General features: G+C 47.6%; 1 protein-coding gene across 3 annotated transcripts; it reads right to left on the reverse strand.

Moving 5' to 3' along the window:
• Positions 1-1,142: 1,142 nt before the first annotated feature.
• Positions 1,143-27,418, reverse strand: MTARC1 (mitochondrial amidoxime reducing component 1). 3 transcript variants are annotated; one of them, XM_033430446.2, is made up of 7 exons: positions 26,909-27,414; positions 24,050-24,223; positions 20,803-20,965; positions 19,795-19,935; positions 13,933-13,994; positions 13,770-13,841; positions 1,143-6,409 (listed from the first exon to the last, which is right to left on the reverse strand). In XM_033430446.2, the coding sequence occupies exons 1-7, from the start codon at positions 27,181-27,183 to the stop codon at positions 6,280-6,282; spliced, it is 1,017 nt and encodes a 338-aa protein (XP_033286337.2). In that variant the 5' UTR covers positions 27,184-27,414; the 3' UTR covers positions 1,143-6,279. The 3 variants fall into 3 exon arrangements, 1 of the variants encoding a protein (XP_033286337.2); XR_007473196.1 differs by adding an exon at positions 14,413-19,344 and having other exon boundaries at positions 6,334-6,409; positions 13,770-13,994; positions 26,909-27,418; XR_007473197.1 differs by lacking the exon at positions 1,143-6,409 and adding an exon at positions 14,413-19,344 and having other exon boundaries at positions 26,909-27,418.
• Between the last annotated feature and the right edge of the window lie 244 nt (positions 27,419-27,662).

Consider the following 27,662-nt stretch of genomic DNA (forward strand, 5'->3'; position numbering starts at 1 on the left):
CATAGCCTATCAGAGGTTAGGCAGTAAAATCATGATATCAGAATTTGTGATATCATAAAAGTACCCCAAAAATGAAATGCCAACAATACGATGTTCTACACTTGAACTTAACCTTCTCAGTATCAAATTACCAGGGAGTCCCAGGTCCAAACTTTAATCCCCTTACAAGATCCAAAGAAGTGAAAAGAAGAAATGAAAGCCTGAAGTTAAATTATCTCACTCTCAATCAAGATCAAGTTCAAAGACATTCCATTTCAATTTCTTATTCTCTTTAGCCTCAGCGAGAAGAGTTCTTGATGCTCTGGGTGGGGTTGAGGTGCTGTCAGCAGCTATAGCCTGGGCTGGCTTTCCAGGAAGGGGTCTTAGAGTTTGGATTAATTCAGCTCCAAGCCTTTCATGTGCCTCACTTTCTTTTCTTTTTTATTATTATTTTAAAATTGTGGTAAAATACGCATAACTTAAAATTTACCCTCTTAACCATTTTTAAGTGTACAGTTCAGTAGTGTTAAGTATTTTCACGTTGTGCAGCCACCACCACCATCCATCTCCAGAACTCTTTTCATCTTGCAAAACTGAAACCCTGCGCCCATTAAACAATAACTACCATCCCCTCTCCCCCAGCCCCTGGCAACCACAATTCTTCTTTCTGTTTCTATGAATTTGACTACATTAGATACCTCGTATGCGTAGAATCATACGGTATTTGTCCTTTTGTGACAAGCTGATTTCACTTAGCATAGTGTCCTTAAGGTTCATCCATGCTGTAGCATGTGTCAGACTTTTTTTCCTTTTTAAGGCTGAATAACATTCCATGGTACAGATATAGCACATTTGTTTACCCATTTGTCTGTCAATGGACATTTAGGTTGTCCTTTTGGCTACTGGGAATAGTGGTGCTATGAACATGGGGGTAGGTGCCTCACTTAAGAACAAAAAGTTTAGACCACACAGGAGATTATCATGGCACTGTCCTCACACCAATAAATTTAGAAAATAATCCAATCCCCTGTAGAAAAGTTTCAGGCAAAAAGTCACATTTCCAAAGCCCAATATGTGCTTTTGCCAAAGGCTATAGCAGATTGAGAAGGGAAGATCCTTCTTAGAAGATTCCTCTAAGGGAAGAAGGGTAAATGGTTTTATCTGACGTGCTCATCAATCATTGCTAGGTGACCGTAATCCACATGGAGTTTAATGATAGTACCGTGTTTACCGAGTCTGGGGGAGATGAACTCACCCCTATAAACAGTCTGCTCGCTCAGAGAGTAGCATGTGAGACATTACTGCCTGAAACACATTTTCATGGTTCAAAATAAAAACATGATTAAACAGGGTTTCTTAAAACAAGCATTTATTTTCTGCCTGAGAAGTTTGAAACGTGGATTCTGCCAATAAAGGCCCACACTTCTGAACGTAGTGTAACGAAGATGAAAAGTATTTGACCCGTCGTACAGCTCACACCATCTGCCAACATATGGATTGCCAACTGGAATATGCAAAACGTCAGACACACATCTGTGGAAAAGGGCCTCCTCCCACAGGAAACAAGATGTTGGGGCAGGAGGATTAATATAATTAAAACTTGAAGACACCGTGTGATACAGGGAAATACAGTTGAGCAACACATGGTTGAGACTTGAAATCTGTATTTTCTTTCTTTCCAAAAGCCCTGAGAGCATAGTGAGAATACAGCTTTAAGAACTAAGATTCACCCCACCAGGCATTAACGGTGTCCAGAAACTATGTGAGCAATCTTACTTGACATCCCCAAGACGTTAATATCTGTCCAACGCCAAACTAGAGGGGGAAACATGTTAATTTTCTCAGCCTTCTGATAGCACTATACAAGATCTCTTAGCCCCACAAAAAGCTCCAAATATATTCTCTAGGACTTCAGCTGCCTTAAAATATAGGCTTGCATTTATCTTGGCCACATTAACGAGATCTGTTTGACCAATACATTTATATTTATGATGACTAAGGGCAGATTATGGTTGTTAAAATTTGTCCTTGGGACATGAAAACACTCCTCTGTCATTAATACATTCTGTAATATAAACTATGATGTCAGGTCAACGTAAAGGGTAAAAACGTTCCGAAAGTATGCACACATCATTTTTTAAAGCAATTGAGCCTAATGGAATAACAAAGGTCATCATAACAAACCATTACAGCCTTGGTCTTGGCAACTCTGGCCACAGAAGAATCTCCAAGAAACGATCATCATTCCTCCAATGTTATGGCATCCAGACGACAGGGATGGCTCTCAAATGAGTCATACGGGCTCAGATCCTCGGTAGCTATGTGAGCGCGGGATGATCAATTATTCATGTGTTTACAAAGAGCTTTCCTCGTTGATGTTAACCAGAGCTGCTTGCAAAGAAGAGCTCTCCAGCTGTCCTCGGCCGTCCTGGGCCTCCGACTAACAAGCTGCTTTAATTGCTGGCAAGTCATCTGGAAGGTGCCCCTCCCCTAGACCAAGTAAACGCCCTCCCTTTGAGACTTTATTAGGTGTAAAAATACTAATCAGAAATAATTATGACAACAATTATTTATAGTACTCCCAGCAAACTGCCAAAGGGAGACATTGAACTTGGACTTGACATAGATCCCACCGAGCTCCACAAAGAGTGGATGGAGTCTGAACCGTTGAAGATACAGGTCAGGGGCTAGTAGAGGGGCTAGAGAGGATGATGAAAGGGAAGAATCAGGGGCTGTGGGCTTCGTGAGGGAGACACAGGGAAGAACCGTCTAAAATGCTCAATGAAGGTAAAGGAGCGTGACAGAGAACCACCAGAGAGGTCTCCTCCACATGGCAGGAGCCCTTTATCTCCTTCACCCTTCCCACGAACACACCTCCCCCGCTAAGCACGACCGCTCACCCTGGCTGGTGCTTCCTCTAGAGATCAATGCAGGGCTTCCCAAAAGATGACCAGACATAGACCTTTGGGGAGGGCCGTGTTAAACACAAATAGAATTCTTCACTGCAGGTCAATCTAGAGCCTTCTACAGGCTGCTGGGCCTTTGGAAGAGGAGTGAGGCATGCAGGACTTCCCAAAGGTATTGGTCCACGGAATTCTTTTTTTAGGAGCATCCTTGCAGGCAGACTTTCAGAACACCCTGGACAAGTAAAACTTAGGGAAGTGCAGTGTTATGTTATCAACAGGTCTGAGAGCCACTCTGGCATCTTTGAGTGACTCTAAAATACCTGCTCTCGGCCACCACGGATTGCTTGCACTTGTCACACTCTCAGAGTTCTGGGGGCACCTGCCTGCGGTCACTGTTGGTGACAGCCTCATAGGTGGCTTTTCAAAGTCACGCTTGGCTAGTCAAACTCGCCTGGCCTCTGCACACAGTTCTAGCAAACTGGCAGCCCTCCCCCAAGGGCATCTCCGCACCCCGTTATCACTAAGGGCAGAAGGAGACGAGGAGTGTTTCTCATTGTTGGACATCTGCCTAGTTTCCATCAGGCTCACCCCGATGTCTTCCCGCCCTTGTGTGTAAGTTGCTGCTTCCCTCTCCCATTTGAGACGTTCTCACTTTTTCTGGGGAACAGCTGGGAAAGTGAGCCTTTAAGCAGTCTGCCTAGGCTCTTTCCCACGTGGTTCTTTGCAAGATCTCCAGCTGTGGGTTTGTAACTGTCTGCCGTGACTGCACCGAGACGTTGCCACCCAGAATGAAACGCACGACGACAGTGGATGTTTTGGCCTGACCCTGAATGTCCATCGTCTGCAGCTATAAGGAGACCTTTCTGAGGGTCTGCGATGGTCTACATTCCCGACCTGATATTTCAAGTGGAAGTGTGTGCAGAGGTTCAGTATCCAAAGTAAACCAGACATCAGCCCTGCCTTTGGCATTAACCAACTCATTAAATATAAAATAAACACAAGTAAATGGCTTTTAAATCTCACTGACAGAAAGCTTGGCAACTACCCCGAGATTCTAGAGGTCATTGGAACCTCTGTCTTTAAACTGGAATCTTCCTCACACTCTGAGTAGCAGAAGGAGACTCCAGACAAATGAGGGAGGTGTTAGGGTTAGAGCCCCCTTCCACTGGAGGACTCCCCTGCAGTACACAGAAGGACATGAGTGTGTGGCCTTTGAAACAGATTGAGTCCCTGGGGAAGTGGCTGTTACTATTGACAAGGGGTTAGAAGTTCAGGTCGAAGGCATTCAGCTTGCCACTGGTTATAAATATCTCGGGATATTCACCGAACCAACCTTGAGTTTCCCATCAGTGCCTAACTGTTGGCTGCTCTCAGAGAACCGACATTCACGTGGTTTCCTAAATCCTGTGTGCATTCTGCCATGGGTTCACGGGGTCCCATTAGTAATGCCACTTGCTGAACTCTTATTTTTGCCTTAACCTATCTGTAGTTTCAGCATAAAGTGGATCTACTGGGGAAGGTGATGGGCCAAGGTTAACTGATTAATTATTCTAATTGCACTTCACGCCAAGTGTGTGAAAAACAAATTGCGATACATTCACCAACCAGAATACATATGTGCACCTGTTACCTTGTAACTTTACCTCAGAGCTAGGCTTGGTTCCAATGATTACTAACCTCTTTTATAAAACCAAAGTGAAACATGCACAGCTTTTGGTAAAAAGCATGTTCACCTGACAGCCCTTCAAAGACAGGCGTTCTCCGGAGGATGCTCTGTGTGCGTGTCAGGTGACAGGGTGATTGGTTTTGCCCATTGGTCAGCTTTCAAAGCTGCCCATTGGTCAGCTGCCCATTGGTTAGCTTTCAAAGCTGCCCATTGGTCAGCTTTCAAAGTCTGACTTCCTGCCAAGAAGTGAGTACAATCTGAAACTAGTCAAAGTAGCTTCCATTTATTTACAGTTTTGAAACACATTTTTCATGACTTAGCTTCCTAATACAGTCAAAGGGCAAAATGGCAACGAAAGATATACTTCCTCAGATCTTAGAGTTATATAATCTGATCAGGAGAAAAATCAGATATGGGTTTTTAAGTGAATTGGCATATGTTTTCTTTTTCACCTTTGAAAGGTTTTATTCAAAACCTAAAATAAAGCCATTTATTTCAAATCACACAATCACGTTTCTTCTCATCCATGGACTTCAGAACTTTTTCACCCTGATTTTGAGGAGGAGTAACCAGTCTTGAGTTGATGGGACCAGCGAGATCCAGAAGGACCCGTGACAGCACAGCCACGCTTTTAGAACCAAATGCCCATAGCAGAGAAACAGAGAGTACCTGGAGGATACCCCCACTTTCTCTCAAAAAAATTTTCTAGGATAGAAAACTAAAACCCATCCACAAGTTTCCCTCTTTTCAACAGCTGAAAAGCTGAGAAAGGCTGAGCTGTCATTCAATGCCACTAGGTGGCATCATGTCCTTTTCAGACTATTTCTTTTTGCTCTTAAGACGGGCACCGTGGTTTCCCTGGGCAACTTCAAACAGCATCTCAGACCACATCAGGCAAGGGTGTTTCCCCTACTTAGTGCTACTGTTCACTCTCATGTACTGGGAAAAGTCTGGGCTCACCAATGGGATATATTTGATACTCCGTTTCAAGGCAAGGAAGTTTTGGTCTTGCTTTCCACATATTACATATCAGAGTCTGACTGCAACGCTGCTCTCATGAGTTGATTTTCTACCCTGACATCTCTGCTGTCCTACAGCCCAGAGGTACTGCATGCTATGAAGGTCCATCAGATCCTCATGGACACTGTCTGAGATGATCTATGGAAAATGAACATCCTAAGTGTTTCCTGAAGGTCAGGCTCCTTATGCCCTTTTAAAAGCTTGTCTAGGGCTTGAGGAGAAAAGTGAAGTGACAGTCCAGCCTTATTCGGAGAGCTATTTAATTTCCATTGCATGCCGTGGGCATGGGGTACTAAAAGATTCCAGAACATTCTGCTCACTCCCCCACTCTTACTCTTTCTCTTCTCTCCTCTTTCCCTAAAGAGTAGCAATGAGATGATGGAAGTTAGCCCTCTGGGTAGGTGAACGGAGAAGAAGAAGAAAGAATGATTCCACAATCACAGTTAAACAAGCGATTTTTAGAATCCTGCCTTGTCATTTAAGTGACTTACTGAAGTCCTATTAAGTTATCAAAACTCTCTTTCTTCACTTTGTGCACTGGGATGCGGGAAGCACTGAGACACAAGGAAGAGTCCAAAAGACAAAAAACTTGGTGATCACAGAGCTAAAGAAAATGCCGAGGTGTCAGGTCCAAAATACTGTGCTTCAAGTGTTGGCATATTTGAGGACGTTTTTTAAAGACATCTGCTATTCCAGGACATATGATTCCTATTCCTGGCCGAGCAGGTACACAGGGTCTCCCACTTGGATGGTCCCTGGGTTTTCCAGAACAAAATACTGTCCAAAGAGAGGTGATTTTCCGTATAACTTTCGTTCAGAAGGGTCACACAGGCGATAACTGCAACAGGAGACAGAACACCGTAAGTCACAGCCAGCCAGAAGCAAGAGCTCAAACAGCATGTGATTTCTTCTCGGCTGAAGGATCTACCCACAAAGGCCAGCGGGCTGCCCAGCTCCAGCGAGCACTGTTCCCACCCCGACTAATAGAACAGCGCCTCCTGGGGTTGTACAGTAAACTGCCCGCCCAATGCACAAACTACCAAAGCATAACCAATGGCCATATTCCCACCTCTTTTCTCCTTGGAATGTTCCCGTTTTCAGCATTAAGAGATTAGGGACTCGAGATGCTCAGACATACTTTATCACTTCCTTTTTTCCTTGGCATCTCTCCATGTCTATCATCCTACCAGTCCATCAGGCTCAGAGCCCTGAGTCATCCTTTATACCTTTTCCCTCACTTTCCACAGCTTGTCCATAGCTGCCACGTCCTGAGGTTCTTCCTGTACCACATCTTTTGAATGTGCTCACTTTTTCTCCCACTGTCATAATCTCCCTTCAAGCATCCTCAGATGACTATAATACCTTCTTTTTTTTTTTTTTTGGCCACACCACACAGCATGTGGGATCTTAGTTCCCCGGCCAGGGATCGAACCTGGGAAGTCCCTATAATAACTTCTTAACCAACCAATTTTCCTCATTCTCCCCTCTTCCACTTTCAATTCACTCTTAACACTACCCTACGTTACTTTCTTAATTTTGCTCTGGTCTTATCACTCCCGAGGCTCAGAAACTTTCAATGGATCCCCAGTGCCTGAGGAATAACATTCCAAGTCTTCGGCCTGGCATGCAAGGCTCTTGACCTGGCCCCAGCCAGCTTTTTCAAAACCTCTGCCCTTTCTGTGCACTTCTGCAGTGCTCTGTTGGATTCCTCAATGTCCTTTCACCTTGCTTTGCATTTTCCTGGCTCGGGGGTTCCTCTGTGGGATCCCCTCCCTCCATTAGCCGAGCAGTTGAATTCTACCTTTTCTTCAAGGTCCAAATCAAATGCCACCTCTGCTAGGAAGGAAGCCCAGGGTCCCCCAGCCAGGAGCGGTTTCCCCATCCTCAATTTTCTCTGCTTGCCCCTTGCCCCTCACATGCCGTGTCCTACAGTGTCAGGGCATGTGTCTACCTGCTCTACTGTACAAGACAGAGAGTCCGTAGAGAGCAGGGAATGTGACTAACTCCCTTGTACTACTCACACCCAGTGCTGGGCACTGTATGTCACTGGTGACCCACAATCATTTGTTGAACAGATGAATGTGTTGGTGAGTAAAATCCTGTTAGAAGTAGTATCATATCTTTGTCTGCCAGAAAACGCAAGAATCCCCAGGAAGAGTGTACATGAGATGCGTGTGAATGACACGGCAAGATTTTCCCTCACCCCACCTCCACCAGGAGAATGTTTTCCTTCTGTTTCTCATTTAAGCTAACTCCATTTTTTTAACATCTTTATTGGAGTATAATTGCTTTACAATGGTGTGTCAGTTTCTGCTTTATAACAAAGGCTAACTCCAATTTTGCATCACTTTTATATTTAAAGCATTGTGATGGAAAGCATTTTTGTTTCATTCTACTGTGCCTTGAGAAAAAAAAATAAACTATTGCAACAAATCAGTCTTACTTTTGTTCTTCAACTCAGAAGTGGCTAATGAGAAAATGGAGAGGGTCAAATCTAGAGCTTCTTTCTGCAGACCCTCAGCTCCTCCCCAGCTGCAGGCACCATGTTGGTTTTGCTCATTGCTATATGCCTACAGCCTGGTACAGCACCTGGTACGTTGTAGCCACTCCAAAGAAGGTTGGATGAACAAATGGAGACATCAACAAATGGATGGGAACCATGAACCACTGATCCAGCCAGTCCCGTAGCCAGGTCTCTGCCATGACCTTGGACCCTGGGAAGCAGGCGCCTCTCCTAGCCTGCCTCTCCTCTGTCAGCATGCAATACCAAGGACATCTGGAGATCTGTGTCCGTTGGAGGGTGACTTCTTCAGGATCCGGGCAGATCGGCTACTTTTATGGCTTGGGATTTCTCCTTGTTGCACGCTCCGTAGCCTGAGGCTCTGATTATCTCAGGGAACTGAGAGTTGGCGTTCTGGGCATCATACATTGACACTTTATGAAGTACATCGCACAGATTATCCCTTAATCCTTCCAACAAGTCTATGTGGGAATGCGTATCGTCCCCACTTCACAGGGGGGCTCGCATAGGAGTGACGGACTTGGCCAAGATCACAGATCTAAGTGGTCAGGCTGGGGCCGGAACTGAGGTCTGACTCACTCCAGAGTCAGGACTTTTCCCACCAGGGATGTGATCCCTGGTCCTCCTTATACCTCCTGAGTACACGCGCAGGCCTGAGAAGAGCTGAGGGGGTTAATATTTATTCTCCTACACGAACGTTCGGCCACGCGCGGGTTTCCCCTGCCCCTTCCCATCAACCACGCAGGCACACACTTACTCCCCCGGCAGGTAACTTAGGAGCGGAGGACCCACAGAAGCCGTCGCCCCTCCCAGCCCAGGACCTTAACCTGCTCGGTGTGTGTGTGGGGGGGGGGGGGCAGGGACAAACGCAGGTGATAGTCGCAGGGGCGAGGCGACCGGCTTGTCCTGCCAGGCGCCCCAGCTCCGTTCCACCTGCGCCCCTGCTGACACCGTCCCTGCAGGGCTACCGGGGAGACTCTACAAACGAGATCAACGGCGACCCCTTGTGGGACTGAGACGGTATTGTCAGCGGTCTGTGAATTCACGTGCACACCCAGCCTTGCTCAAGAGACGGAAAACACGGCATTGCATCATACACGGATCGCCTATGATTTTTTTTCTCCAAATATATATATTGTTGTTGATGACGATGGGATTAATAAATTACAAAGCCATTTAAAAATGCCTTTCTTGGTGCATTTTCTCTTTCAATAAACATGAAGCAAACGACTGACTCTAATGGGAGACACAAGACGTTCTGTTTATCTTAAACAGAGGTCTCCATCCTTAAGGGCGCCGTGTGAGTGGAAACTGTTACCTATAAAGTGCTGTGCACCGGTGAGGGCTGCTTGGTTTACTCATTGACTGGTCAATGCCCAGACCCTGACTTGCAGGCAGGGTCTCTGATCACCGCCGGGTCCCCACCGAGGGGCACAGGCCACTTCTGGGACCTCCCAACCTGCTATGTACACGGCCAGATCAGGAATAAAACAGCACCGTGAAGACGCCACGGAGAGGAGGAGACAAAGGCTGAGCAGGTTGGGCTGCGTTGCATTTAACGCAGCCTCAGAAAATGGAAAGAAGTGTCTCCAGGATTTTCCCTCTCTCAGAAGGTGTCAAGTTCATAAGCTGAGACTATCAATAACCATAGCCTAGATGGTCGTTATGTATTTTACCATCTATTAGAAAAACAGTATTTATTGCTTTATTCGGATCAAGGGGGAGTGTGAACCAGGAGATGTATCATTAGCCCAGCTTTTACAAATAAAGAAACTGAAGCAACAAGAGCGTAGCTGACTTGCCAATGTCACACAGTTACTGGGAGGTGACAGAGCCAGACTGGCTGGTCGTCTCCTTCCAGGGCATCACTACCACTAAATCCTCCTGTCTTTAGCTCGGCACAGCACAGCCTAACACAAGCGGAGAGCGGCAAACGCCCTTACTGTCCAAGTGTTCCTGCATCCAACAAAACTAGTGCATCCACAGAACACATGAGCTTTATTCTTTCTACTGCAAGCAACAGCGATAGACCCCCAGCACTCCTGTGGGATCAGTGTGGGAGCCCCTCTCCCTTCAGAAAGAAAAGAATAATTCCCTCTTCATATTTTCAAGCCAGCAGACCAGCCTCCACCGTGCTTCGGGCTGTATCTCCCAGACAAAGGCCCCGCTGGGCCTGAGGCCCATAGCTATTCAGCACTGGTCTCCCTGCTGAGAACCTGTATTCCCGAAGCAGCACAGCCCTGGGTATGGGGGACCCAGGAAGAGGGAAGGCAGTGCGGCTCCCAGCATCCTGCCGGAGAGCCGGAGAGCAGAGAGGTTGCTCCCGACACCGCTTTGCTTCGCTTCCGTGATTTATGTCAGGCAGCCGGGGCCTTGCTCTTCCCGATTTATGGCCGTCTGTCCTGGGGAGAACATAAATTACTGCATCTATGGCAATTTACATCTCAGTAAGATACAGGGGAAGACACCTAGGCTGGCACCCATCTCCTGGGGTATTAGGAGAAATTAGGTTGGGATGGTTCCTGAGAGCCTGCAGGGGACCAGGAGGGCTGTGCCGCTTCCGGAGACCCTGCCTGCTTGCCCTGGCTCTGCGTTGGGCTCAATTACCCTCCTTCTAGAAACACAGGGCTCCCGATGGGCTGGGGGGAGGCACTGAAGATTCAGAGGACTGGCCCAAACCCAGGCACTTTGTGGATCCAGAGGGAAAGGTGCGAGACTCCAAGCACAGGGTTGGGAAGAGAGAAAGAACAAGATGTAAAAAGAAAAAAGGATGACGGGGACTGGGTGGTCCAGTGGTTAGGGTTCCGTGCTCCCAATGCAGGGGGCCGGGTTCCATCCCTGGCCAGGGAACTACAACCCACATGCCACAACTAAAAAGATCCCGCACACGGCAACGAAGATCCCACGGGCCGCAACGAAGGCCTGGCACAGCCAAGTAAATCAAATAAATAAATGTTTAAAAAAAAAGGATGACAGTCAATCACCCAAATCACCTGTCTGGTTTGCACACAGAACCATCGAGGCCTGTCCACCAGGGCCTGAGCCAGAGGGGGGCCTGCGGATCACCTGGTAGAACCAGGGCTCCCAACACCCACGACAGGACGCCTTCCCGGGTCCACCCTGCCTCCGTCCTCCGTGTAGCTCCTCCGCGGGCACAGGAAAGTGGGAAGACCAAACTCTGATTTGTTCTCGTGGTGAGTGAGCCAGCACATTCTGAGGAATCGCTAGTCCATCGCTGTGGGTTCTCAGAACCACTCCGCTCTGGAATGTCCCACCACATCTAGTAAACTCTTCCCCAACATTTTATTGGGACCATCCTCAAACAGGCAAACAAGTTCAAAGAATTTTAAAGAGACCATCCAATTACCAACCATCTGGACCCTACATATAACATTTTACTGTATTTCCTTTATCACGTATTTATCCATCCATCCGTCCATCGCAATTTTTTTTTCCATTTCCAAGTAAGTTGCAGACTTCAGTAAATTTCACCTCTAAACAGTTCAGCTGGGAAATCATTTCCTAGGGTTAAAATTTCTTAACTTTGTGGGGAGGGGATAAAATTTACACGGAGTGAAATGTACAAATCTTAAGTGTTCCATCGTATTAACTTTTTACAGAAAATTAATGTTGTTTTGGGTGTTGAGAGATACACAACATCCCTCAAAAGGATGGGATTTGCCTTAAGCTGGTCTGTAGCCCCTTCTTTGAATATTCCCACAAATCCACAACCCCTGGTGGGGACTCAGACCAAAAGCAGCCATTTGCCCTTCACATCAAGAATTCCTCTCTGTACCTCCCCTCCCAACCTCCTTCCAACCCACCTTGTTTGAGACTGTTCCTGACCTCCCTCTCTCTGCCACGTGGCCTGGCCCCTGGAAGGCCAGCTATTTACCTCGCTGTAGCCTGGCCTTGATGCACGACACTGGTCTCCATGGACCACAGGTGCCGGCTTCATGCCTGGGGGCAACGTGCTGTTTGGGATAGAGCCCCTTGTCCCAGGCTTCAGCCTGCCAGGGAGGGGGCCAGATTAGTAGCTTCTGGGACAGCAGGATCAGCAGAGAGGGGTGGGCGCTGATCCAAGGAGACTAGATTGTTGGTTCAAAGAGGGCCATGAGCTTGATGAGAGATGGAACGAAAGAGACTCCCATTCCAGGGGAACAAGTTGGGTCACACAAGCCCAAGCATAGCCAGCCCTTAATGTGCTCTTTCATGAGGGCTTTGATGTCAGATGACCAAACTTCCACGGCATTCTTTCCTCAAGTCTTCCAGGGTTTTGCCTAAAGCAGGGACCACCATCCTCCCCGCCTTCCCCCTCCCCCCTGCAAGTGATACCCGAGGACGCATGTCAGGGTCAAAGCCGAGGGTCTCAGGGGCTGCAGAGAAGAGACCTGACACCCCACCTGTGATCCTGCATTCAACATGGAAGGGACCAGTGAAGACAAGCATTTCAGGGTTTCAGCAACATCCTGGCCGTAGATTTGGCAGATAACAGCACAGAAGTGTGTGAATCATGAATTGTTGTTTTAGCAAAAGTACTGCAGGTTGATTATAGAAAGTTTAGAGGCTACATACCAGAGTATATATTTTCTCCATAATTTCATTACCAAAAGAGCCACAAATGTTTCAGTTTACAGCCTGCCAGGCTTTTAGCTACTCAGGCACATTTATATATTTTAAAAAGGAAAATCAAATCAACAAAAAAGTCAATACTATATATGTTCATTTGTAATCAGCTTTTTAAAATGAATCTTATCTTAAATATCACTCCATGCAATTTAAACTTATTGTCTGTCATTGTCTTTCATTAAAAGTTTGTTATGGGACTTCCCTGGCAGTCCAGTGGTTAAGACTCTGCGCTTCCACCGCAGGGACCTCTGGTTCGATCCCTGGTTGGGGAACTAAGATCCCTCATGCCATGCGGCACCGCCAAAACAAAAAAAAATTGCTATCATGAAAATTTTAACATAAACGTAAAAGTAGAAAAAATGGTGCAATGAATCCCCACATAATTATCACCCAGATTCTATTTATCAAGATTTGACACATTTTTCCACATGTTCTTTTGCTAAAATAATAGACAGCACACCCCAGATATCACATCACTTCACTCCTACATACTTCAACATGCTTCTCTTAAAACATATAGGCATTTCTTTTTTTTTTTTTTTTGCGGTACGCGGGCCTCACTGTTGTGGCCTCTCCCGTTGCGGAGCACAGGCGCCGGACGTGCAGGCTCAGCGGCCATGGCTCACGGGCCCAGCCGCTCCGTGGCATGTGGGATCTTCCCGGACGGGGGAACGAACCCGCGTCCCCTGCATCGGCAGGCGGACTCTCAACCACTGCGCCACCAGGGAAGCCTATAGGCATTTCTTATAGCACCAGAAAGCCCCTATCACACCTAACGAATTTGTGATGTCACCAAATACTCAGTCCATAATAAAGTTTGCCAAAACATCTAAAGCATGTTTTGTTGTTGCCTTGTAATTGGTGTGTTCGGATCACGAATTCTAAATGAAAAATAAAATTAGTTGTCCAAGCAGGCATTCTGGGGACCAAAGCACCCAAGAATGTTTCCCAAGTTATCCAGTCACCAGGACCCCTTCCACTTCAAGAATACACCTGGCGTGGTGTTTCCCCTGCTTCCTCGCAGAGATGTTAAATCACTTAGTCTCACCTCTTCAGGGTCTCCAGAGGCTCCTTCCTGCTCATGACGCCCGTGTCCGGGTCCACCGTGGTTAAAATGCACCTGGACACACACACAGGGCATCATGCACGGGACAAGGCAGACGATCTTCACCCTCCCCGCCGTCTCCTGGTCAGCAGTGTGTGCACCTCACCTGGAGCAAGCCATCACCCTTTTCAGTTCCACATCACCAATAAGAAGCTCGTTCCATGAGTCCTGCAGACAAAGCACATAACTCATGTGAGCACTTCGGATCCCCAGCCCTGACCCACCCGTGTAGGGACTTCACGTGGTTCAACAGCTGATGAAGCCACTTCCATCGAAGATGGCCAACCGTACATCACGCCTCGCTGCTCCCTCCCTCTGCCTTTAATCTGTTGGTTCTTTCCCCTGAAGTGAAATGCTCCCTCTCCTCTCACTTGTAAAGCTGGAATTGAAACTCATCTCCTTCAGGAAGCCTCCCTGACTGACCCCACTTGACTGGAGGTGCTGTGGAAGGCCAGGGTGGGGCTGACGGAGGGAGCGGGTGAAAGAGAGGAGAGGGTATGGAGAGGGGGGATTACTCTAGGTTGTATCAGATCCCTTCATGCTGGCCAGAGGTGGATTAATGTCCTTAATCATTGTGTCTGTTTACCTTGTAGCTCCCCTGGCCAGATAGGAACAAATCCAGAGCAGGCCAGTAGCTTTACTTCCCTTTGCATCTCCACGGGAGCATTCCCAAAGCTCTCCAGCCCAGGAACCTCCTGGGGCGTTTGTCTATGGCCTGGGTCACTGGTGCTTACTTTTCAGGACAAACCGCATCAATGGACTGTGTCCCTCAGATCCAGAAGGGGAGATAGAACATACACACAGGAAAAGTGAATGGTCAATATTCCTTTTAAAAGTTTCAGAAAAATTGAGAAAAACTTTACAAGACAGCACCCTGTGTGCTGGTTGAACTTTGCAGACAAGCACGGAGCCGGTGGCTGGCTGGCTGCTCTGGGCAGGGGGAGGTTTTAAGGTAAAGGTAGGATCTGAATTGAGTCTTCCAGGGTGGAGACTTTGAGAGGCACAAAAGAAGGGTGAGGGGACTCCAGGCAGTAACAAGAAGGAAGGACATTTGATTGTGGTCCTGACCTTCTTATGCTCACAGAGAAGGTGCCTGAGAGCCAAAGACAGGAATCCACGAGTTAAAACAAACCTGCCCAGTCCTTTGTTGATCACAAGCCAGAGAGAAAGTTCCAGGCCCAGAATTTTAACTCTGACAGTGTGTATTATTCTTGATATGTGTATTTCAGGGTTTTGTTTTTGGTTTTTTAATCATAAAATGAGTCTCTTCACTGCATGTTTCACAACAGTCCAAAAAGCTGGGCACCTCGGATTAGAGCAACCCAGCCTGCTCTGTGTACATTTCTCCACCAGGAGGCACTGTGGTCACAAAAAAAACATAAAAGATCCGAAAGGAGAGAAATGAAGGTTCTGGTTAGGAAATTAATTTATTATTAATTAAAGAAATATTTACAGAGCCCCTTTTATGGGCAATAAAAACTGTTGGGGATTGCGTCACAGGTAAATAAGTTAAAAATTCCACCATCAGGAAAGTATCTCTTTGGCAAACTGGCGGAAAAGGAGAAAACTATTTACATGTTGAACGCACACTATGGGCCCAGAACCGTATTAAACGTTAGAGAAGGGCCCGTGAAAATCTTCCTCCAGAACATGTTATCTTGAGGTGATAAGAAATCGAAACAGGAGAAGCTGGATATGGTGAGGCACAGACACAGCACAGGGTGGCTTTGGAAAAGAGAAGCAGCTCTTCCAGGTCTGGCAATCAGAATAGATCTCTCAGGGGAGGTGGCTTTTCATCTGGGCTTTTAAAGAAGGCCAGGAGTTTCTAAGTGGGGCTAGAGGCAAGACCTGGGGTGAGCAGGAGATAAGAGAATACAGTCCTTATATAGTTCTCAGTCCAGTCTGTAGCTTGGAGCTTTTATGGAAGTAAAGGCTGGGAAAGCAAAGTGTGGCAAGATTATGGAGGGACCAGAATCGTAGAGTGGGCAGTTCGGGACTTTTGAGAACTGGGGAGCCACTGAAGGCTTTTAAGCAAGGCAGCCACACTGACTGTCACAAACTTTTAGAGGAGAAGAGATCACTCTGGTGCTGAGAGGCTCAGCTGTGACTACATCCAGGACTGCTCAGCGGTCCAGACTTGAGACAACAAAGGTGATCTAGCTGGCCGCTGCGAACAGAAAGGGAGCACATGGGGCTGGGGATGAGAAGAAAGAGTCAGGGGTGACTTACAAGCTCTAAGCCAGGGTGAAAGAAGGAATACGGTTGCCAGGATAGAGGCTGTGAAGTGAAGAGAGGGAGTTTGCGGAGCTTATGAGGACAAGTTTGCTAGGTCCACAGAACATATGAAAACTCCCAGCAGACAGTCAGAAATGTGAGCCCCGCGCTGCAAGGGGGAGTCCACGGTTGGATACTTGGGAAGGACCCACATAAGGGTGACAGATGGTGAAGCTGCAGGAGAGGGTGTCATTACCGAGGGAAGGTAGAGAAAGAGAAGGGTGGAGGCCAGAAATTTTGGAAGCCCCTTCCTGAGTGAGGAGTAGGGGGAGGAGAAACAGCAAAGGCACAACAGCAGTGCAGCCAGGGAGGGAAAGTTCCAGAAGCAGTACCTATCGGTCCAAGGGGAGGGCAATGATGACCAGGAAAAGGTCTCTGAAGGAGGGAGGGGAGAAGGGCAGCCTCGGGCTGAAGTGAAGGTCTGAGAAGTGAGGGTGAGGAGAGCAGATGATGGGTGTGAAGGGATGCAGAGGACCACGATCACGAGAGGCAGGTTCTGAGATGAGGAGGGGGTTCACTTCCCAGAAGCCTCCGCGCAGGTCCTCAGCCTCTGGCCAGTCTGCTTCGCCCACTGCACCTGGCACCACCTGCCCTAATCGTCTCCAGATCCCGGCCGCAGGCAGACGAGCACAGTGCAAGTTGGTTTTTGCCACTCTCTTGCCTAAAATCCTTTCCAGACCCTTCCTCCGAAGGCGATACCCCTTGACACCAAGGACCTTGGCTCTCAACGCCCCTCCCTGAGCGCCGATGCTGTAAAAGACAGCAGTTATCTCCGTGCCAGCGCAGCCCTGCTCGTGTGCCCCCTCCCTCGGTGTTTCTTCCTTCTGCGTCACCTGGCCAACCTAGGCTCATTCGTTCACTTAGCAAAGAATTCACGCTGGGTGTTTTTCTAGGAGCTGGGAGAACAACAATGGTCAAGTTCTGTCCTCAGAAAGCATGTGTAGGGGAAACAGACAACAAATCCCCCAGTAAACACGGTGTATCAGGTGGGGACGTGTGCCGGGGGGGACTAGGGCATGCAGGCCAAGCAGGGTACAGGGTGATCAGGGAAGGCCTCACTGAAGGGGAGGGAAGACCTCAACAGGGAAGTGAAAGAGGTAAGGGAGTGAACCATGCAGATACCTGAGGGAGGACATGCCAGACAGAGGCACCAGTAAGAGCAAAGGTCCCGGGGAAGGAAGCAGCAGAGAGACAAAGAAGGGAAGAGTGACAGGAAGTAAAGCTCTGGAACTAGGAGGGTGTGGCATCACACGGGGCCTTGACAGCAATGATAAGGATCCCATTTTTGACTTGAAGAGAGATGGAGAACACAGACAGAGTTTTGAGTAGAAGGAAGACATGATGTGAGTTACATTTACAGATGACTTTGACCTTAGCTGTGATGAGAATAGACCTTGTATGGTGGTGGGGGTCAGTCAAGGATAGACCAGTGAAGAGAGGCTATTGCAACAAACCACAGGAGAGAGGGTGGTGACTTGGCCCAGAGAGGAAGTGGAGGAGCATGGCAAGAGGACAGAGCCACCGAGATTTGTTGATTATTTGAATGTGAGAGGTGAAGGAAGAGAAGAACACAGAGTGGTTCCCACTTTGGGGCCTGAGCAGCTAGAAGGCAGAGCCACCATACACTGAGATGTGCAAGGCTGGGCAGAGCAGACTTGGGAGTGGAAATTCAGCCCTCGGTGTTGGACATCCTGAATCTGAGACGAGATACCCCAGTGGAAATACAGAGAAGGCAGAGGGAGAGTTCTGGTGTAAAGATGTTAGTCAAGGGGTCCTCAGTGTGGAGAAGGTTTTGAAAAACACAGACCAGGGCATGAGTAGAGACAGAGATTGCTACAGACTGAGGGTTTGTGTCCTCCCAACCTTCATATGTTGAAACCTAATCCCCAGTGTGGTGGTATTTGGAGAAGGGGGCCTTTGGGAGGTGATGAGGTCATGGGGGTGGTACCCTTGTGAATGGAATTAGTGTCCTTATAAAAGGGGCTCCAGGGGACTTCCCTGGTAGTCCAGTGGTTAATACTTTGCCTTGCAATGCAGGGGGTGTGGTTTCGATCCCTGGTCAGGGAGCTAAGATCCCACATGCCTCGCAGCCAAAAAACCAAAACATAAAACAGAAGCAATATTGTAACAACAATAAAGACTTTTAAAATGGTCCACATCAAAAAAAATCTTAAAAAAAAAAAAAAAACGGGACTCCAGGCAACTCCCTTTTCCCTTCCACCACATGAGGTCACAGAGTGAAGACAGCCGTCTACGAACCAGGAAGCAAGTCCTCACCAGACACCTGCACAAATCTGCAGGTGCCTTGATCTTGGACTTTCCAGCCTCCAGAACTGTGAGAAATAAATTTCCATTCTTTATGAGCCTGAGCCCATACTGCCCAGTCGCCCCCCTCTCCTGTCTGTGTTAAAAAAGTGGGGTGGCCGGTCACCTATCACCCTCAGCTCACCACCTTCCTGGCCTGTCTTACCTGGCTGTAACTACCTGTTCACATTCTAATCACCTGGACTGTGAACTCCTTCTGAGAAGCTCCTAGACCGGTTTTCCTACAGGTCTATTCACAGGTCTATTCATAGTACACAGGGGCACTAACCCATTGTGTGATGCGTGAAACATTATTCCAATAAATGAGGCTAGCCCAGCTGAAGCGTTGTATTAACATCCAACTTAAAATATGAAAGAATCCCAATTAGGGAACACTCAGAATCAGAGAGAAAGCCTTCTAGGACAAGAGTCAGTTCAAAGAAACCTCCTGAATCTGAGGTCCTACTCTGGGCCATCCCCTCTTAACTGATCCCATCTTCATCTGCCCATCTCAGAGGGTGGGGTAGGAAATGTCTTCCATGTGAACCGTGATACAAATACCAAAGCCAGGAAGGGAGGAAGCTTAAAGGGGGCCACAGTCAGGGAAGGATCGATGGCCTGAACCAAGCTTCTTTACTTTGATTACAGCAATGAAACCACTGCCCACCTCTCTGGGCACTTTCTATGTCTTGGTGCTTTTGGGGGGAGGCGTCAGCTGAAATTACTCACAGTTGATAAACGCAAGAAGCAGAGGTCTCAGAAAGTTCCAGGACTTATCCAGGGTCAGACGGCCACTTATTGAAGCAGGGGGATTCAGATCCAGGTGTCCTGACCCCACGCCCGGCCCCTAGAATGCCCAGAGCTCCTGTGGGCTGTGGTACAGTCTGGGTTCTTGCCGTGGGGCAGCCCTCGGCTGAGACATCTCAGGTCGAAGGTGGCACTGGAAGAGTTTTAGGGCAGTGCCGTCTCAGCTTGGGGACAGCATCCACCCACAGCAGCCCTGCTGTAAATGACTGTCTTCCCAAGGGAGCCCTCGACTACACAGGAAGGCCACTTTCCACATCCTGCTCTGTGGCCCACACAGATCATGTATTCTATGCTAAGTACACTTGGCTCAAAATGAACCTGCCTGCTTGGAATTCTCCTTAGAAGTCTTAGACCCTGAACTGCCCCTTGACGCCAGCATCTCTGCCTCATTTATATTTGTATCCTCCACACAGAAGTCTGTACTGATCAGATGCTCAAGAAATTGCAAACTTGAATCATTGCATAATACGGAGCCAATGCAGAATGCATCCTTCTGAATAATTTAATCCAACATCAAAGACTCTCATACCTTTAAAAAAAAAAGTTAAATCCAAGGAAAGGGGCAAGAAAGGTATAGCGTTACCTCTGCATAGACACCACACCCTGAAATTATGATATTGGGCCGGAAGTTAGTTGCCTTAACTTTCTTCTCTAGCCTGGAGTTGAGGTCTGCCAACGATGCCTCAGAAAGGATCAGGAAGGGGCTGGCGTCTGAGTACGGGATCTGATGAGAAAATAGGAGCTGTTATAGCGTGAGGCACACAGAGGCATTTCTCAGAGGTCACATGGGTCTGATTCCTGGAACCTTCCACCCCTCCCCCGCCCCACCTCCCCACACAATCTTTCTAAGTATTTCTCTAGTTCTATTTACAGAAAAGTCACAGCGATTCAGAAGCTTTAAATAGCCTTGCAGATACCAGGAATTACATGATGGAGTGAAGAGAACATGGTCTCAGAATCTTAGCGCTGTCCCTTTCTCATCCTCCAAACTCTCACACGTTTATTTTGTTAAGGTTTGATGGCCTCATTTGGTGTGATCAGAAGTATTCACTGATTCCACAGATACTTATTTTTCACACAACCTGCAAATCAACGTTCAGCATGGCCGTGGCAATGGCGCTACATAGCATTGTATGTTTTACTCTCATGATGAATTCTTACAGCCTTATTTCTTTAAGGGCCAGTCTGGTCATTTTAAATCTGTGGATCTCCACACCCACACTCATCGGCCCAACTGTGAGCTGCCACACCCTTGCAATCACAGTGTAAAGAGGTTGGGCTCCACATGCGATTACAGAACGGAGTGGGAAAGATACTGACCTAGAACAGTTTTGAAGCTGCGTTGCCACCGGCAGGTTCTGTGAATAGGAATTTTTGCTCTCAGGCAAAAATGCAAGGGTTCCGTAAATCAAGAAACACAGATGCTGCTCCTAGTGGAAGAGCCTTACTTTTTGCAATTGCTTGTGACAGAAGTAATGGCAAAGTGACAGAGCCGAGCTCAGCAGACATGCCGCCCTGCTCTCCCCCATCCAAGGAAGCCTGTCTTCTATAGGACACACCAAAGGCCAAAGCCAAGGGATGCTCCTCTGACCTGGTCTGTGGGTCGAAACGGGTCTTCGATCTGGTGAGAATTTCTCGGTTGCATGTGAGGTTCAAAGTGCACCAGGCGGTACGGCTGCGTCTTCAGGAAGTTTGTTATCCAATGGGCCGCGGCCTCACCGCAGTCCCTGCCCTCGATCTCCAGGCCCTGCACTCTGCAGGGGTTGGGGGCAAAGAACAGGCATTTGTTGATCTGGACACCCTACCATGTCCTACACATATCCAAAAGGCTGCACCAGGCTATGATGTCGCTGTAAGTCCTTCATTATCAGGAGACGTCATTTTAGCCTGGCCCTGCCTCTGAACCATGTGGAAGCCCAAAATGAAGACGCTGTTTCAAGCCTTGTTCCCCGCCCCCCCTTTTTTTTTGAAGTATAGTTGATTTACAATATTGTGTTCGTTTCGGGTATATAGCATAGCGATTCAGTACTTTTGCAGATCATATTCCAAGTTATTATAAGATATTGGATATAATTCCCTCTGCTCTACAGTAAATCCTTGTTTCTTATCTACTTGATAAACATAACAGATTTCTGTATGTTAATATTGTATCCTGCAACCTTGCTGAATTCATTTATTAGTTCTAATAGTTTGGGAAAGGAAACCTGAGTCCCAAGGGCTCTTGGCATCTTTACCCTAATCTAAGCTTTCTGATTCTGCAATTTCCAAACGTGACCTTGTGTAGTCTTTGGGGCATGGACCAAAAGCCTGTATGGGACCATGAAAAAAGTTTCCACATAATTCCGAGTGAACCAGTAATTAAATTTTAAAAATTTTAACCACAAGAAAGTATGGGTACATATCCAACTGTAATAGGGGCCAGGCATGCTCAGCGGGCCGGGCCAGCAGGTTTGAGTAGCAGCCCGCGGTCAGCCCGACGCTACGTCCCGTCACTGCCACTCCTTCCCCAGGAGCCAGCAGGCGGGCCGTGGAAGGCCTGAGGCCCTGGTGCTGCTGGCAGTGAGGGCTGCAGGTGCCACACTCATGAAATAGGGACAGAGCGGGCGTGCAGCTGTTAGCGCCCGGCCTCGGGGATGGGGGCTGACACTGAGCGGTCCTGGGGCAGGGAGTGTGATGGGAGGCGGAGGGCTCCTTTTCCCCGGAGCCCTCCAAGCCCTAGAGCCTCCGGGTGGGTGAGCTGAGGGCACAGAGGACAGGCTGAGGGCTGTGTCCTGCAGAGCTCCAGAGCCCTCGCCACGGCCCCCCACCGTCAGGGCCAGGCTTGGACCTAAGTGTCGCAGCCGTCTCCATGGAGGCCTCAGCAACTGGAGTATATGGACACTGCCATTAAGGTAAAAGCTTCTACCGGCTTCAGTCTCTCCCGTTCACGTTTCTGATTGGTATTTGTTAACGTTTGTTTTGGTGGAGGTTTATAGGAACATCATGACCCGACCGTGACCTGACCTCAAGACCAAAGGATGTGACCCCAAGAAGTTTGCAACAACTAGCCACGCCCTCCCTCATCTCTCCTAGAAAGGGGCTTTGCTGAAAGCTTTCAGAGAGTCCAGGGCTTTTTAAGGCATAAGCCACCCGTCTCCTTGCATGGCCCTGCAGTAAAGCTTTTTCTGCTCCAAACTCCGACGTTTTGGTATCGCTTGGCCTCACTGTGCATCGGGCACACAGACTTGCGTTTGGTAACATAACCGCGGCACACAAACAGGAACCAGAATATGGAGAAACGTGAAATACAAATTGCAGTAGGCCTATTAAAAAGTTTGCCTCAGACAATGATGAATGCAAATTAAATCAATAAGAAATGACCGTTTTTAACACAAAAACGGCAAAATACTTTAGAACATAATGGTCAGAATGAGATGAAACAGATATGCTTATAAACTGCTGGTGAATATATAGCTGGTATAACCATTCTGCAAAGCAATTGAGCAACATATATCAAAAGTCTATAGGAGCCATACTCTTATCGCTGGCAAAACCACTGCTAAAATTTTTTTCCCTAAGGAAATAATAAGAGATATGAACAGAGATTTATGCCAAGTTACCCATCACATTCTTCCTCATACCTGGAAAAAACTGAAAACGATCCAAATGTATAAACATGGGATGTGCTAAAATGCATTCGAGGACACCCATGTTTTTAACAATCTGAAAAAATACTCAACGTCCCCTTAAGTATATAAACCATACTCAAGATTGGTACTATTTCAATTTGGTTTTTAAAGTATTAGCCATAGAGACAGAAAGAAAATATGTCAAAATACGAATCATAGTTATCTCTGATGGGTTTTGTTTTCTTCCCTTTTTTGGTATTTTCCAATTTCTCAACAATGAATATGTATTTTATAATCAGAAAAACCATCAAATTAAAATGAAAACATATTATTATGTTTAAAATTCTGATATTACAGAAATCATATTAGTTCTGCATTTTACGAACTTTTGGGGGTCTTTAGACATTTTTCAAGTAACTACATTTTTTGATGTGATGTGATTTTCTATGATAGGCTGTGGACTAATTAAGCATTCACGTGGCATTTTCATTCAAAATGCAGAATTAGACCCTATTTTAACTTTCTCATAATACGATTAAAAAAATGAACTCTAGGCATGATTTCTTAAAAGCAGAGCTAGTTTCCTGGAATAATTGCTCCCTTGAGGGCCTTCTGATGTTGAGGAAAGACACTCTGTACAGAGCAGTCTCCTGGCTGAATCTCCACGCTCACGATTACAGGGAACACTGGGCATCTGCAGGTCAGAACACTCTTCTGGTTGCGGCTGGTCTTTTCTATTTTGGAACTTCCTTTCATTAGAGCTAAATATCACGGGTCATATAGCCATTGGCAACTCCCGCCATAACTCAGCTTTGGAAGATTCCCAGTCTTTCCAGGCAACACAGAGATGATCCTAGGGTAATACATTGATCTAACCTCACCTTTTCCAGGACCCTCTCCCCACTCACTCCAACCCCATTTTTGTCCTTTATCCTCTGGTGGTGTTATTTTTCTCTTGTTGACATGTCAATATGCTTTTGATCCCATAGTTCTCTACATAAGTCTTTTATGTTTCTCTGCCCCACATCAACACACATTTCTGAAGCTGCTCCCCTTTTCCACCTTCTTTTAGATCATCACGATGTGGAGGACTTGACCCTCCATATGGTACATTTGCAGTCAATGGTTAATTATTGACAGTGTTTCTCCAGATTTCCGCCACATTTCCCATTTTCCCAAAACTGCAGGAATAAATGCTCACGCAATGACTAAGAGCTATCCTTTTCTTACCTGCACTTGTGCACTGCATTCGTGGTGGGTGTCTTGATGGGCAGCCGCAGGTCCTTCGTGTAGGCTGCACTGAGGGTCAGGGTGTCACCCTCGCAGGTCAGGGAAATCAGGACCAGGCGGGGTTCCTGTCGAGCAGTAACCATATTCCCCTCCTTGTTGATTACAAGCCAAAACCTGCCATTTTCAAAACACAAGGTATGCATGGCCCACCATGACAGGCAGTCAGTCTCTGGGGGAGTTTCAGTGATGCACTGTCATCTTTGATTTCCTAAACATCAGCTCATCAGCCCAGCAAGACTGAATCTGTCAGTTAATTTCAAAGTGTTTAATAATCACTCGTGCGTCGGACAAAATATCTGCAGAATATTTTGAGCTCCTTGATGGAACAGAAATCAAAGAAGCTAATTATACGTCCATCTCAATTGCCAGAAAGTCTGGTCACTTTCATAAACATGCCCTAAGGAGATGATAGGAATCTATCTCGGAGAAAGACGAGGAGGCATGGTGCCTGGCACAAGGAGGCACTCCTGCTGGTGGAAATAACAAGATGTTGCTGTATTGTTCTCAGAGGGTGGAGTCCAGCTGAACAGCAAACAATGCCACTTACACTTTGCCAAATCCACCCCCAACTTAAAAAAAAAATGAACATTTCAGTATTCAGAGCTGTGACGCCTGCAATTTGCCAAAAGGCCTATTGTTAATATGGACAATATTTTTTGGCCCGGTACTCAAGGTCTAGAGGTACTTCCCCAAGCAAAGATAAATGGAGAAATAAAAGCAATAGAAAGGACTGTTTCCAGTAAAAAAAAATGATGGGTTTGTATAGGGGACCTTTCAGCTACTGAGGAAGCTAAACTGACATGTTGGTCATTTCCATTCACACTGAATGGAATGATTACAATGATAGGAGTGAGCTTGTGCTTTGGGAATCCAGAGACATAAGAAAAAAATATGGCAGATACTTTAGATCATCACCTCTGGCGGGTCATCGTGGTTGAGTTGTTCAGCTATGCTAGAAAAATAAAGTTAGTGTAAGCCCTTTCCCAAAGGAATTCCCTCTGACCAACCCTTCATCCTGGATACAGGATGTCCCATATCCTTGGTACTAGCACATGAATATTCTTTCTGCTAATCCTTCCTAGTAATAATGGTAGTCTGATATTTCTAAAATACACATCTGATCATGTCACCCCCTTCTGCAAACCGCAACCCACCACCGCCGCCCTGTGGTTCCTGCTTTCAGAATAAAACTCTAACTCTTCAGCAAGGCAGGCAAGACCCTTCATCATCCAGCTACCCTCCCAGCCAGTCTTACCACCCGTGCCCTCACACATGTCAGCCTTTCTTTTTCTTTTTAATTTTTTTAGTGCGGTAAGATATACACAACATAAAATACTTGGCATACTCTTAGGTACACACCCAGAAGAACTGAAAGCAGGGACTCCAACAGATACTTGGGCGCCAATATTCACAGCAACCTTCTGCACGATGCCGAAAAGTAGAAACAACCCAAATTTCCAACAACAGAGAATGGACGTGAAAAAAATATGACTTTAACCATTTTTAAGTGCACAATTCAGTGGCATTAAATACTTTCATAGTGTTTTGCAACCATCACCACTATGTGTTTCCAAAACATTTTCGTCATCACAAACAGAAACTCTGAACCCATGAAGCAATAACTATCCATTCCATTCCCCTCTCTCCCCAGCCCCTGGCAACCTCTAATCTGCTTTCTATCTCTATGAATTTGCCTGTTCTAGGTATTTCATATAATTGGAACTATATAAAGTTTGTCCTTTTGTGTCTGGCTTATTTCACTTAACATTTTCAAGATTTGTCTGTGCTGTAGCATGTATTAGAACTTCTTTTTGTGGGTGAATAATATTCCAAAGTGTGTATATACCACATTTTCAGTTCCAGCTATGAAGTCCTTCCTGACCACCCCAGTTTCTCTTGTTCCTTCCTCTGTGCTCCCTGGCACTTGTCACATTGAGTCAATTACCACCTAGAACTGCAAGCTTTTGTTCGCTTCTCTCCATCACACATTTTGATAGTATGATGACAAAAACAGCTCACCATTCCACCGTGTCACGAATTGCCCTCTGTCTGGGGAACTGGAAGGGGGAAAAGTTACAACCCTCATCAGTCCTGTGTGTTACCTACAGAAACTGAGGGCTGGTCTGGGAGGGAGTCTGAAGTGCAGCCTTACACTGAGGCCGAGGCCAGACCCAGAATAGGACAAAGCTGCTTGCTCTGGGCCTTTGAGATCTTCGCAGAACCCCAGGAATTCACACAGGTCGAGACTACCCAGGTAGGGCATGAATAAAAACCCTATTTACAAAGCACCAGTGTGCTAAAGAAAACAAGAGTCCCGATGCCACTGCTGTGTGGCTCTGAACCTCAGTTTCTTGATCCATAAAAGGGTGCATGAGAGAATTAGGGAAAATAAAGTATGTAATAGCACTTTTTAAGCTGCAAGAATCTGAAACTTTAATCGTTATTACGATTATGTGCTCCACCTTGGTGAGCTCTTAGAGGGTTTGCATCCGTGGCTCCAACTTTCCCCAAGTTCTCAAGAGACAGTAAAAGTAAAGTGGCGGGGACCAATCCTGTGAAGCTCGCCCCTTCCGCTAGACGGAGTTGAGTCAGTTTGCTTGCGCACCTGCTGACACCTGGGGACCTCCTCTGGGGCGCAAGCCATCGCAGGAAGGCAGATCGGGACCCTGGGTCTGCGATTGGGAGGTGATGGCCCCCTTTCCTCTTCTTCCTTGCCGCTCCCCCGAACCCAGCCAGCTCCCACTTTCTTTGTGAGGGAAGGACTCCGCAGGCCTCCCCCGCTCCCGGGCTCAGCCCTACCTGTCCCGCAGGTGACCGCTGCGCAGCCCCAGGGCCGTGCACTCCGCCGCCTTCACGGACACCCCCTTGCAGGACTTGACGGGGTAGATCCAGAGCTCTGCCACGGTGCCCACCTGCTGCAGCCGCCGGCGCCGCCTGGGCCGCGCGCGGCGCCAGGCCACGGCCCCCAGCGCCACCGCGGCCAGTCCCAGCGCGGCGACCCCGAGCCAGCGGGGCCGGGGCTGCGGCGCGGGGAGGCCCAGGCGGGCCAGCGCGGAAGAGCCGGCGGCGCCCATGACCCAGCGATCGCGGGCGCGCCGGGGACTCCAGCGGGGCCCACCCGAGACGCCAAGCAAGCCAGGCAGGAGCGCGGCCGCCGCCGAGGGCTGCTGGCGGAGGTGCCGCCCTTAACCGGGAGCCCAAGGGGAAGGCGGTTCCTGAGTCTCTTTCCTGCCGGAGTACCGTGTCCTGCTCCTGAGGTTGGCCCTTGGGGCGCTGCGGGCGGGAGGTGGTGTCTCGGCTGCTACGCGGTCTACTGCCCACCGCCGCCTCCACTTCCGCCGCCTGCTGGCCACTCGGCGACGTGCCCTCCCCCAGGATCGCTACAAGTGACCAGTTTACTTATTTACGTATTTGTGGCATTGACTTTAAAAAAATGCACAAGGTGAAAGTTGCAAGTTAAGTTTTATTTGGAGCAAAATGAGGACTGCAGCCCGGGAGACAGAGGTTCAGATAACTCTGGAAACTGCTCAGAGGAGGCGAGGGGGCAGCCAAG

This window comes from Orcinus orca, chromosome 1, assembly GCF_937001465.1.
Source record: "Orcinus orca chromosome 1, mOrcOrc1.1, whole genome shotgun sequence".
NCBI lineage: Eukaryota > Metazoa > Chordata > Mammalia > Artiodactyla > Delphinidae > Orcinus > Orcinus orca.

What these genes read in the sequence shown, in the direction of transcription:
- MTARC1 (XM_033430446.2), bottom strand. Translation starts at nt 27,183, where the DNA reads ATGGGCGCCGCCGGCTCTTCCGCGCTGGCCCGCCTGGGCCTCCCCGCG. An exon ending in AGCGGTCACCTGCGGGACAG is followed by an intron (nt 24,224 to 26,908) that starts GTAGGGCTGAGC and finishes TGAAAATGGCAG; the next exon opens with GTTTTGGCTTGTAATCAACA. An exon ending in CGTTTCGACCCACAGACCAG is followed by an intron (nt 19,936 to 20,802) that starts GTCAGAGGAGCA and finishes TTTTCTCATCAG; the next exon opens with ATCCCGTACTCAGACGCCAG.